Below are 13,372 nucleotides of genomic sequence, written 5' to 3'. Positions count from 1 at the left end.
TCCGCTGAGCAGGCTCCACTGTGGCAGGAGAAGAATGGGAGACCGCAAGCGGAGATGGCCCGAGATTCCCCTTGTGCAGAAGTGGGAACACAACCCCTAACACATATGTGCGCATATAGGCTTTTAAAGTATATTTTTATCTGAAACACTGTAGCATTTCAGAGTCAAACATACCTGGCTGGGATGATATAGCCAGTGCCTGACACATGATGCCCATGGCTTGGGTAGCTTGTACCAGCTGTCAGGTTCCTTTTAAGGTTTTGCAACCAATGTGACTCAGATTTAGAAATACATAACAGATTCATATTAAAAAGTGTCTAAACTTTAGAAATATTTTTTTCCTAATAATTACAAACAGATGGGTGTGGCACAGGACCTGGGGTTGTCACTGATCACTCTTACACCAGCCATTCCCTTCCTTATAGGCTTTGTAGTCTTTCATTGATTTTTTTCACCTGGCTGTACAAGCTCTCAGGGAGGAGTTGTTTGTACCTGTCTCTTGAGTTGCGCAACTCTCAGGTTGCGAGTGTGTGTTTGAGAGATCTGTGGAGGTTCAAGGACCCTGACACCTTCATTCTGCTTTTAATTATTAGGACAATGAAATGTGAAAAAAACACTTCAAAGGTTTAGACATTTGTTAAATAAAATATAAAAGGTTTTATTTCATAGTGTATATACAATTTGTCTATTTCCTTTTATTAGTTACAACTAATCTGGAGCTACTATTATTTATGGAATCTAAAGAAATATTTATCCTCGATCCTTCTTCAATTCATCAACTTTTAAGTCAAAATGGCCTTGTTCTTCAGTGAAAAGAAAAAATGCCATTGACTTCTATGAGGGACATAGAGTTCTTGACAATTGTTATAAAGGAGTTGATTGTTCAACTATTGTCTTGTTCTGCGCTCACATTTAAAGAGATTTGCCATCTCTCTTGACAAGTCTGGTTTGGTAGCTACTTGAATTCCCTATCTCTACATTGTGCTGTTCTTCTTTTATTTTTAGGAAATGTTTCTGACATCTAGGTTGTTCCATTCCTCTTGTCAAATTGGTGTGTTCCTGCATAATCTGATACTGCCAACAATGATTGAACAGTGTGATTGGACCCTAACTGGCATAGATGTAACTAATGTGGATGCAGAAGTTGAGGTCACATCTAAGGCCTCTAGCATAGGTAGGCCTAAAAGGTTCCTTTAGTCCATGTAGAACCAGTTTTATTAAAGACCATTGATAGTTGGGCGCCCTGTTGGAGATTTTTCATTGTAGCCCTCAAGCCTTAAGTTATGCCAACTGGTATAATCTATTCGTCAGTTTATTGATAGATTTTGAGCAGGAATAATGAATGAATGAAACTACCCAGATTTCTAAGAAAATAAATTATTTTGCATGGAATATAAATGTTTACTAAATTATGTGTCTGGAAAGTTGACAGCTTCTTGTTAAAGGGAGAAAATGTCTTGTTAAAAAACAAAAAAAAAAGACTATGATTTTTCTAAAATTCTGTCCAGGTAAAAAAGATTTGCAGAAATCTATTGTCATTAGTTGAGACTCCCAAGAGATGACGGGAGATAAATATGCAACACGCAAATGGGAGCCAAAGTCATTTTATAAAGAGAATTGGGCAGAAATTGATAAATGGGAATCTATAGGGCTGATATGGGAGGGGAGTCCTGCTAACAAGAGGTAACGTTATATCTGGAGCCACTGCAATGAATCACACCATGACAAAGACCTATGTCATATACTGCATTTATCGGCATTATTAATCCTCAGCTGAACCTATTCATTCTGGGATATAAAACGGTCTCTAGGTAGCAGTCGCACTCCGCGTGTACCAATCTTCCGAGTTGTGGGATGTAACTGGCAGATGGGACTTTGCTCTAATGTGAAAGAAAATGACAGTTAATAATGCTGATATCTTGACTGGAGACAGCTCACATCAATTTCAGGTCCCGGCTCCATCTCTTGCCTTCTATCTGCCTTGTGCTTTAAATGCCACTTTGATGAATATGAATTTTGGTGAAGTTAAAATTGCAGATTCACTTTCCCTTATGATTCTGAATGCTACCTGCTATCTTTTTTCACATGCTGATGCGTATTTTGCTAAAGGAGGTGTGAACGCTGCATGCAACCAGGTAGAAATTAGGATTTACATGTCCTTGCCATAGTCACAAAATCGTTGGAATGTTAAACAGTATGGCTGATATTTTTTTTCTTAATTAACATTTTGTTTTTATTTTGCTTTAATTGTGAAGTTAACATTTATTGGCAAAGTTAAGAATTTAATGCTCACTGGTCATGGCAGAGACGTCACTGAAACGGGTGCAAAGCTTATAGTTATACCAAGGTCTTGGAGTCTGAAGGGGTCCGATAGCCACAATGGTGAAGCTTACTCTACTCTATGTGATAAATACAAGGTCTGGTGTGGATTATAAGTAGATCTCAGGTGCCAGATTATTGATCTGGTTCATAGATTGTGTGAATCTGGACAAGTTCTGTTCTGGGTTTATAATATGAGTAGGGTTTTACTTAGAAATAAAGGAATTAATTTATAAACCCTAGTATAAAGAAAAAGTTGAAAAAGTAAGGCTAGGGTCACATTGCGTTATGTGACCGCGTTTAACGGACTACGTTACACCGCGGCGTAACGCGGTGTAACGTACTCCGTTAACGCCGCCACTGCCTGTAATGGCGAACACCTCGCTAGCGCACACCCACATTGGGCAAGCGCTAGCGATGTGCCATCATTTGAGTGACGGCCCACGAACGCTGCTTGCAGCGTTCACGTTCCGTTCCTCGCTAGCGCAGATCGGGGATCTGCGCTAGCGGGATCAGCTAACGCGATCCCTTTTAGGACATTGTGTTAGCGCAGTCCGTAGCGCTATGCGCTAAACGGACTGCCCTAACGCAATATGACCCTAGCCTAAGATCAGTTATAAAGAAAAAGTTGAAAAAGTAAGATCAGTTGTAAAGAAAAAGTTGAAAAAGTAAGATCAGTTAGAATGGTCATTATGGTCAACATCATTACCAAATATCTTGTTCTCTCATCATGTCCATTTAGATGGATGTCAGGCAGTACATCGCAATTGACACATTTTTCGTCTATGATATATTCCAACAAAAATACCCCACGATTGACATATGATACATAGTTTTTTGGGGCCCAAAAGGTCTTGCTTTCTTATAGGTGTACCCCTAGATATGGCAACACTAATATCAGACAAGTCAGCATTATAGAATTGGTATGTACACAGTAATGGTAGTGGTCTTAGAGTGGTCTTCTAACAGAACACAATAAATATTTCAAGTTTTCCCTCTATTGCATAGTTTTATCGTAACTCAACTGATGACTGATGGAAGGTATATGGACATAATGACAGGGGGCAGGCTTTCTTTTTGGAGTAGTAAAATTTATTGATATGGCTCGAGACTGAGCCGAAGGCCGTTAACAAAAAAATAAAAGATCATATTTAGCTTCGTAACTAGAGTTTAGTGTGAATCAATTCACAAGCCCTTGTCCATCAGTCATGTCAGTGATCTGATAACCGACTCTCACCTGACAGTATCCCCAGCTCCTCTTTTCATTAGTTAGCCTGGTGCAGTATCTGTGACGTTGTCGTGTGATGATGTGCTAGGTTGGCTACTCAAAAGAGGAACCACGGATGGCATTAGGTTAGAAATGGTTCTCAGGGCTGCATATTACAGACACGGCCGATTAAAACATTGATATACTCTAGTACTGTTATGACTCTTATCTAAACAACAGTATTCTGGAGCAGAGTAAATAAGAGCCATGGGTTATTGATACAAAGTATAAATTTTATTTTAACAATCTTTTTGCAAATTAAATTACCAAGGTCAGAGTTAGGTAACTAAAATATTGCTGTCTTACCTCCAGAATTGATGTTTGCACCTGAAGAATCAGCTCATGCCCTTTGACCTGTCTGACACAGATCTTACAAGACAGCTGGGTAGTCGCTGGCGTGTATCTCTCCAAGGAAAAGGCACAGTGCAGTGGCAGCTGGTTACTGCACCAGACACGGGAAAAAGGGACCTCCTGAAATATAAAAAACACGAGTGGTCAACTGCTTGCAGAAAAGACACCTTTGATAATGATCATTAACACTGAGGACAGCTTCTGCACAAAGTTCTCTCAGGCATTTTCTCATTTCTACTTTCCATGGTGCTGAAAGTAGGAATTGGAGTTGAGCTGGTTCATTGACTCAACTAATATGCATTGAACATATAAAGGGAGTCTGTTACCCCCAAAACTCAATTAAGCTATCAGGGTCTTGGAACCTTCACATAAATGGAATGACAGAGCGGTGTAGGAACTCCAATGCTCACATCTAGTGATGAGCGAACGTGCTTGGATAACGTGTTATCCGACTATCTTGGGCGTGCTCGGATAATATGTTTGAGTCCCTGCGGACTAACAAACAGACAATCCCTGCATGTGCTTGCGGCTATTAGACATACAGCTGCAAGGAATCAAACATATTAACTGAGCACAACCAAGATACTTGGATAACACCCAAGAAACTTGGATAACACCAAAGATAATCAGATAACACCCAAGAAATGCGAATAACACCAAGAAACTCGGATAACACCCAAGAAACTTGGATAACACCCAGATTGTCGGATAACAGATAACACCCCAGAAACTCATATAACAGATAACACCCAAGAAACTCGGATAACACCAAAGATGCTTGGATAACACCAAAGATGCTCGGATAACACCCAAGATAGTTGGATAACACTTTATCCGAGCACATTTACTTATCACTACTCATATCCTAAGCATAGGTAATTAATGTACAAATGTAGATTTCTTTTAGATGATTATTATTGTAGCAAATCACACTCATAGGTAAGGTAGCTCAATGCCACAGCAATATATTTTTCGACCAAGAATTCTTTACATTCTAAAAACTGTGCACAGAAACTTTTTGCTCACAAGGCACAAAGTCAAGAACAACATGTTTGCTCAGGTTCTTTTCAAACACTTCTTAATACTTTCTAAGTAATTAGTGTGAAAAATATGTACAACCAGTTTTCAAGATGTAAAAGAAATAAATATGGTTTCGCTTGGCCCAATAATTTCTATTTCTTTTGGCGGCTGGAAGTCTCATTATATTAAGAATTAAAATAAAACATTTTCTAAAATACTTTAAGCACTCCTGCCTGTGCCGTATCCCGTCCTCTCCTATTAGAGAGTATATATTTCTCACAAGCGAATGGCTTTTCACAGCATAAAACAATGCTGATTACATTGGGAACATATCCTAATTACACTTCTACCGGCGCTCCATTTGTAGCTAATGCTCTCCACGTTATTAGAACTATTCCTACACTTAACGTCAGATTAATACCTTGACTGTTAGTTGACTAGTAAAGCATAATTATGTCTGCTTTTACTGTTTATTGGTTCCTAATAAAGAGTCAGCTGCACATGGGTTTTCTCTCTGGGAAATTCAACCATTTGCAATGTTATTATGAGCCAGTACCGGCTTCATTTACCTACTGGCACAAAAACATGTTACTTCTGCAGTGTTACCTGATAACTACAGTAACGGCAGTCAGTAACATTACTTTTTATATATTTTTATATCATTTAAATCAGTATTTTACTCTGAATATCGTAATGTAGGATTCAGAAAAGTTGTTGATTTCAGATTTTCTGTCTCAATTTTTTAAAGGAAAATAAGAATCATACAGAAGCTGCAGAAAAAACTTTTCAAGCAGATTTTTACATTCACTATTGTCAAAGCTTAGTACACATTGGTCATAGATTTGTTGCCCCTTTTCCCCCATGAGCTCAATGTACAGAGTACAACTGTTGCCATAGAAGCACTATAAAATATGAACATTGCATTATTTTTATTTTTTTTATTTTTTTAATTTAAGATATTCCACTGTTTTAAGCAAGACTATCCCAAAACATACCTGCACCAAAATCCACAATATAGTGTGAATTTATTTTGCTTAGTTTTAAATCCAGTACACGTAGATGTACACTAATGAGTACCAGCAGCCGGTAAACTTACAAAATCTGTTTTAAACATTTTCTGCAGTGGTTCAATACTGAAAAAAAAGCTTTTCCATCAAAACAATTCAGAATGCTTTAAAGGGGTTGTCCACTACTTATACAACCCCTTCTCAATCCCTTTCCCCCTCTAAATAATAACACACACCTCCGGTGCTGTTTCAGTGGTGTCGGCACTGGCTATCCCAGGGATCACATGAGATTGTTAGGTCATGCAATTCCAGAAATGGGAAGCAAAGGCTGCAAGGAAGAGATTGGACACTGCCAAAATAACAATGCAATCCCTGCCTAGAGTCAGAGGTATCTTCACTCTCCTCTACTACAGATGTAACTGACATCCAGAGGGTTTGAGAAAGCAGCAGAAGCTCTGACTTCCTCCGGATGTCTTGATTTGTCCAAAGTCGGAAGGCGGAGAGAGTAAAGTCAGCACTGATTGGCCGCAGGGATTGTGTGGCATAACAATGTCACAAGATCTCCGCGAAAGCCAGTGCTGATACATATTGCCATCTATACTACTCCTACCATAAACTATCCGGTAAAATAAAACATATCATGTGACCATAGTACATTCCTGTATGTTTTTGTGACACTTCAGTAATATAATTGATGATACTTTGAATGACATAATCTAATGATGAGACTTTGAATGATATAATCTAATGATGAGACTTTGAATGACATAATCTAATAATGAGACTTTCCTATTATGGCCATGTAACTGGGTATTATACTGATGTCCATGGTCTTTACCAATATGATTACCATTAGGCCATGACACTTCTCCTTTGGATAGATTTTCTTGCATTGTGTCCAAATTTCACACTTTTGCTCTTGTCCTGCCTCTCCTCATATTTGATACATACAGTGGTGTGAAAAAGTTATTGCCCCTTCCTGATTTCCTATTCTTTTGCATGTTTGTCACACTTAAGTGTTTCAGATCACCAAACAAATGTAAACATTAGACAAAGATAACACAAGTAAACACAAAATGCAGTTTTTGTATGAAGGTCTTTATTATTAAGGAAAAAAGAAATCCAAACCTACAGGGCCCTGTATGAAAAAGTGACTGCCCCCCCCCCTTAAAACACAAGCTAACTGTTGTTTGTAACATCTGCGTTCAAGTTCAAGTTCCCTAGCCACACCCAGGCCTGATTACTACCACTCCTGTTGTCAATTAAGAAATTACTTAAATAGGATCTGCCTGACAAACTGAAATAGACCAAAAGATTTTCAAAAGCTCGACATCATGACGCGATCCAAAGAAATTCTTGAACAAATGAGAAACAAAGTAGTTTAGATCTGTCAGTTTGGAAAGGGTTATAAAGCCATTTCTAAAACTTTTGGACTCCAGCAAAGCACAGAGAGAGCCATTATCCACATATGGCAAAAATTACGGAACAGTGCCGAACCTTCCCAGGAGTTGCTGGCCCATCAAAATCAAGAGCACAGCAGTGACTCATCCAAGAGGACACAAAAGACCCCATAACAACATACTAAGAACTGCAGGTCTCACTTTCCTCAATTAAGGTCAGTGATCGAGACTCCACCATAATAAAGAGACGGTGCCAAAATGACCTGTACTACATTGTTCCAAGATGAAAACCACTGCTGAGTAAAAAGAACATAAAGGCTTGTCTCAGTAGTGCCAAAAAATATCTTGATGATCACCAAGACTTTTGGGAGAATATTCTGTGGACTGACGAGACAAAGGTTGAACTTTTTGAAAGGTGTATGTCCCATTACATTTGGCATAGAAGTTACACAGAATTTTTGGACAGGAACATCATACCAACAGTAAAATATGGTCATTGTAGTGTGAGCATCTGGGTCTGTTTTGCTGCTTCAGGACCTGGAAGACTTGCTGTGGTAAATGGACAATTCTGCTGCCTACTAAAAAATCCTGAGGGAAAATGTGTGGCCATCTGTTTATGACCTCAAGTTGAAGTGCACTCGGGTTATGCAGCAGGACAATGATCTAAAATACACCAGCAAGTCCGCCACTGAATGGCTTAAGAAAAACAACATTAAGACTTTGGAGTGGCCTAGTCAAATTCCTGACCTTAATCCGATTGAGATTTTATGTATGACCTTAAAAAGGCGGTTTATGCTCGGAAACCCTCCAATGTGGCTGAATTACAACAATTCTGCAAAGATGAGTGGCCAAAATTCCTCCAGAGAGTCTGTAAAAGACTCATTGCCAGTTATCGCAAACGCTTGTTTGCAGTTGTTGGTACTATGGGCGGTTCAACCAGTTATTAGGCTTAGGGAGCAATCACTTTTTCACACAGGGCCCTGTAGGTTTGAATTTCCCACTCCATTAATAATAAAGACCTTCATTTAACAATTGCATTTTGTGTTCACTTGCGTAAATCTTTGTCTAATATTTGAATTTGTTTGGTGATCTGAAACATTTAAGTGTGACAAACACGCAAAAGAAAAGGAAATCAGGAAACGGGAAAACATTTTTTTTACACCATTGTATCTGTGTTCTATTTTTTTACATGATTCATGTTGATAATTAGTATATTATTATATATATAATTATTATATGTATATATATATTTTATTAGTATGTTTTTTGCTCCCATTTTTCAGGAGCTGAAATCAAAGATCTAAGACTTTCTCTGTATACAAAAAAGGCCTAGCTTTCTCAAATATTGTTCACAAATGTGTCTAAATCTGTGTTAGTGAGCACTTCTCCTTTGCCGAGAAAATCCGTCCACATGGGTATGCCTTAGGCCGGCGTCACACTCAGCGCATGAAAATACGGTCCGTATTTTACGGCCGTAATACGCAGAAATGTTCCCAAAATAGTGATCCGTATGTCATCCGTAGGCAGGGTGTGCCAGCGTATTTTGCACGTGGCATCCTCCGTATGTAATCCGTATGGCATCCTTACTGCGATATTTTCTCGCAGGCTTGCAAAATCGACATCTAATGGATTTTTCGGCTCAAATGTTCGTTAAAACATATATACAGTATATATATATATATATACATATATATATATATATATATATATATATGTCATTGAGACATATATATATATATATATATATATATATATATATATATATATATATATATATATATATATATATATATATATATATATATATATATGGAGCGCCCCCAGACGCAGGGCCGCGGGGTACTCGGTACCGGGCCTCTCTGTCTCGGTCCTGGGGTTGTCACGGTGGCTAGACCCGGTCCGTGACCCTGCTAAGGGGCATCCAATGAAATGTGTGATGATGGTGCGTGGTGCAAGGTGCGATGAATAACAAGGACACAGGGTTGCAGTCTTTTTACCTCTTTACTGAAGGCTTCGGGATCCGCAATCCAGAGCACTGCTAACAGGGCTGGCTGAGACCGGCCGGTCCGAAGGCACATCCAGAGTTTCCTTTGCAGGTGGAAATCAGTGCCTACCTTCTAGCGCCTGTGTGTTGTAGTACCTCCCTGCTGAGCACCACGGGATAGTCCTCACAACTGTTGTGTCTGTTTCTGATGTTCTTTCTCACAACTATCATTTCTGTTCTGATGTTCTTCTCCGTCCCCCAGATGATTTGGCTAGGACGCACCCGTATGACGGGTAGGCCTGGAGTTATTCTGGGACCCTAGAGATGCCCCTCTCCCACAATTGCCTCCTATGTCTGCTTAGGTGATTTAGGTGAGACAGCCAACCTATAATTAACTGTCCTGCCACTGTTTGAAGTAATGCTTGGAGCCCAATACTTCCTCAGCGTTCCGGCCACCGGCTACGCGCCTCAGTAGGATGTTGCCACGATCTTAAGGCACGACTCCTACTGGTTCTACTCTCCTTTGTGCTGTGATCTCGTTTCTCACTTCTCCACAATAAACCTCGCTTTGTGTCCTTTCTTAGGATGCCACAGCAACGGGTGCAGGCGCGGCTCCGTAACGTTCTGTCCTTTTCGCTAGGCCGCTGTCAGGATCCCACCCCTGACAGAGACCCCCCTGAATCTTTCCCGCAACACCCTCTGCCACAGGATGTTGCCTGGGCAAAACCCAGTCAGCTTCTCTCTAACTTCCTATCCAACCCCCAGTTTTACCAGGTTGTGAGGAGTGGCTAATACATAGAACCCTTTGCTCCCCCTGGTGGCCAGAGTGTGAAGTGTAATGTGTGACTGTGATACCTGGTCAGGTGAACTCCTTTAGTGCCATCAGACGTACCATCACTCCCCTTAGTGGTGGAGCGTCGGTACTGCAATGACCAGGACTCTATGGCGCTGCATATATACTGTATTTATATTTAATTCAGTGCTAGATATCCTAAAAGCCGGTAATTCATTTGACGGCTTTTCATTTCTCCTGGGAAAAGTTCCCACGCTCAAGTTCATATGAGGAGATCCAGCAGAGGGCGCATCACTGCGAATCAAGGTAACTACAGGACATTCCCCTGCACTCCTTTCATTCACAACATTTTAAAGACAGGAGCGGGTGCATTAGCAGAGCTCCTGGCTGTAAAATGATTTAACCCCTTCAGATGGATTTACATCGTGGGACTGACGGAACAACGGAAGGTATGGAATATTGTTGTTTGTTTTTTTTTTACTTTATTTCAGGTGACAAGGGTCATCAGGTGGGTTACCAGTATAATAAAATATTAAAACACCCTGTGTCTTAATTTCATTAAAGTACTTTGTAATAATGTGTGTGTGTTTAATTAACCATTTCGTACTATTGGATTAATAATGGATAGGTGACATAATTGACACCTCTCCATTATTAATCTGGCTTAATGTCACCTTACAATAGCAAGGTGACATTAACCCTTCATTACCCCATATCCCACCGCTACACGGGAGTGGGAAGAGAGTGGCCAAGTGCCAAAATAGGCGCATCTTCCAGATGTGCCTTTTCTGGGGTGGCTGGGGGCAGATGTTTGTAGCCAGGGGGGCCAATAACCATGGACCCTCTCCTGGCTATTAATATCTGCCCTCAGTCACTGGCTTTACCACTCTGGCGGAGAAAATTGCGCGGGAGCCCACGCCAATTTTTTCCATGACTTAACCCTTTATTTTACAAGCTACAGTGCCCAAATTTTGCACATACACACTACTAACATTAGTAGTGTGGAATATGAAAAAAAAAAGGGATATGAGATGGTTTACTGTATGTAAACCATGTCAAATATCCTGTCGGGTTTGTGAAGGAGAAATGAAAAGCCGGCAATTGAATTACCGGCTTTTCTATAGAACATCGCTGCGTATTTCTTGCAAGTCACACTGCTGGTCCGTGTGTAATCCGTATTTTTCTCGCCCCGATAGACTTTCATTGGTGATTTTTTTGTACAATACGGTGACAAACGCAGCATGCTGCGATTTTCTACGGCCGTAGAAGACCGTATAATACGGATCCGTAAAATACGGCTGATAGGAGCTGGGCCATAGAGAATCATTGTACCGTATGCAATCCATATTTTCTGCACCTCTCATACGTCCGTAAAACTCGCTAGTGTGACGCTGGCCTCAATAAAAGCCACTCTAAATTGGGCCTTTTGTGTTTGTAAGGAAGTCTTAGATCTTTGAGTGCAGCTTAGGAAAAATGGGAGCAAAAACCGAAGTGTTTCATTTATGCTTTTTTCAGTATATCTATATATATACTGTATATATATATATATATATATATATATATATATATATATATATATATATATATATATATACCGTATATGTACATATATTTATATATATATATATATATATATATATATATATATATAAATATATGTACATATACGGTATATATATATATATATATATATATATATATATATAGTGATTTTAGTTTTGATCACCCCATATTTGACACAGGTAATATGGAGATGCCCGTGTGGTTTCTGCCCGAGGAGTTGTGTCGCGCTCTGACTGATGCAATCTTTATTAAAAATGGCATCAAGTATGTTTCTTATGATTTACATAAGTCAAATCACAAATTGTTCAATGTTTCCAGGATCTGCAAATTTGATGAAATTCAACATCAAGTTGATTTGCATCAAATCTATTTACTCATCTCCAATTATCATCAAGCTATATTATAGGAGTAATCTAAAACAAAATCTACTTAACATTACCTTTCCCAATTCAGCAAATAGTAACATCTTACAGGTTTTTGCCACTTTATCTGAGAGCAGCATATTGTGGAGACGGAGACTTTGATTTGATTCCAGTGAAGTATCACTTACTGGGCTGCTTGCTGTAGTTTGAATAAAATTACTGTTTCATCAGGAAGAAATTATCGTTAAAATAGTAGCAAACCTGCTGCCAGGTAGTCCTCCATATCCATATGCTCTGCATAATCCCATCCCCACCCCTTATTGGCAGCTTTCTGCCTATGCACAGTGTACAGAGCTACCAATCAGTGGCATGGGCGGGGTTATACAGAGCTCAGCATTCAGAAAGCTGCTAGATTTGTAGAAGGTAAAACAGGGATTTTATCAAAACTACAGGAAGCAACCCAGTAAGTGATACATTACTGGAATCAGGGTCTCTGCCCCAACATCATCCTGCTCTCATATGGGGTAGCAAACACTTGGTGACAGATTTCCTTCAATAGTAAGACACTGATTTCCCATATAGCGAGGGCAATGCAATGCCAGTAGGCGAGTTACGCTTAGATAAGTGCCGCTGCAGGGAATTTTTACTAAAGTGGATAGAAGATTCCTGTAAAATACTTGATTTGACACCTGGTCTCATTTACATGGTGAATAACCCAGAAGGGACCCGTAACCTATCCACAGCTACTTATAATTATGGAGCAGGTTTCCAAGCCTAAAGCTCGTTCCAGACCACTGCATCAATCAAATGTAATGAAGGGCAATGCATTATTACGTCTCAGACAATTTTATGAGTGATTATTTCCATTGCAACATCATAGAGGTGATTACACCAGACATATTTTTTTCCAAATGGTAACATATGAGACAATCTGGCCAAATGAAAAATCGTTTTTTGTACGTCATTTAGAGAATATAAGCCATTTTGCCTACTCTCAGCAATAGGGAAAGGGTTAGGAAGAAATGCAGTATCGTAAAAAAAGGATTTTATAGGATTACAAAGACATGGTTGTTAGCTGCCAAAAACAGCACCATTTCTATCTAGAGGTTGGGTGCGGTATTGCAGCTCAGTCACACTCACTTCAATAAAGCGGAGTTGAAATAGCACACAAAATCTATGAGAAATTAGCATTGTTTTTCTAATTTTTTACAACCCATTTATCTGGAATAAATTAAACCCATAATTTACATAAAATTAAATTATGCAAAAAAAATAATAACAAAAATTCAGTATTTTCCACTTAGCA

General features: G+C 39.3%; 1 protein-coding gene across 8 annotated transcripts in view; it reads right to left on the bottom strand.

Annotated features, from left to right (window-relative positions):
* UNC5D (unc-5 netrin receptor D) overlaps window positions 1-13,372 on the bottom strand; it is a 930,366-nt gene that overhangs the window by 37,141 nt on the left and 879,853 nt on the right. For all 8 annotated transcript variants that reach the window (XM_077263128.1, XM_077263129.1, XM_077263131.1 and 5 more), the window contains one exon: window positions 3,893-4,057. In XM_077263128.1, coding sequence (XP_077119243.1) covers window positions 3,893-4,057 — 165 coding nt within the window. The remainder of the gene's footprint in view (window positions 1-3,892; window positions 4,058-13,372) is intronic.

This window comes from Ranitomeya variabilis, chromosome 5 (genome assembly GCF_051348905.1).
Source record: "Ranitomeya variabilis isolate aRanVar5 chromosome 5, aRanVar5.hap1, whole genome shotgun sequence".
NCBI classification, from domain to species: Eukaryota; Metazoa; Chordata; class Amphibia; order Anura; family Dendrobatidae; genus Ranitomeya; species Ranitomeya variabilis.
This window is presented reverse-complemented; position numbering and strand designations above follow the sequence as displayed.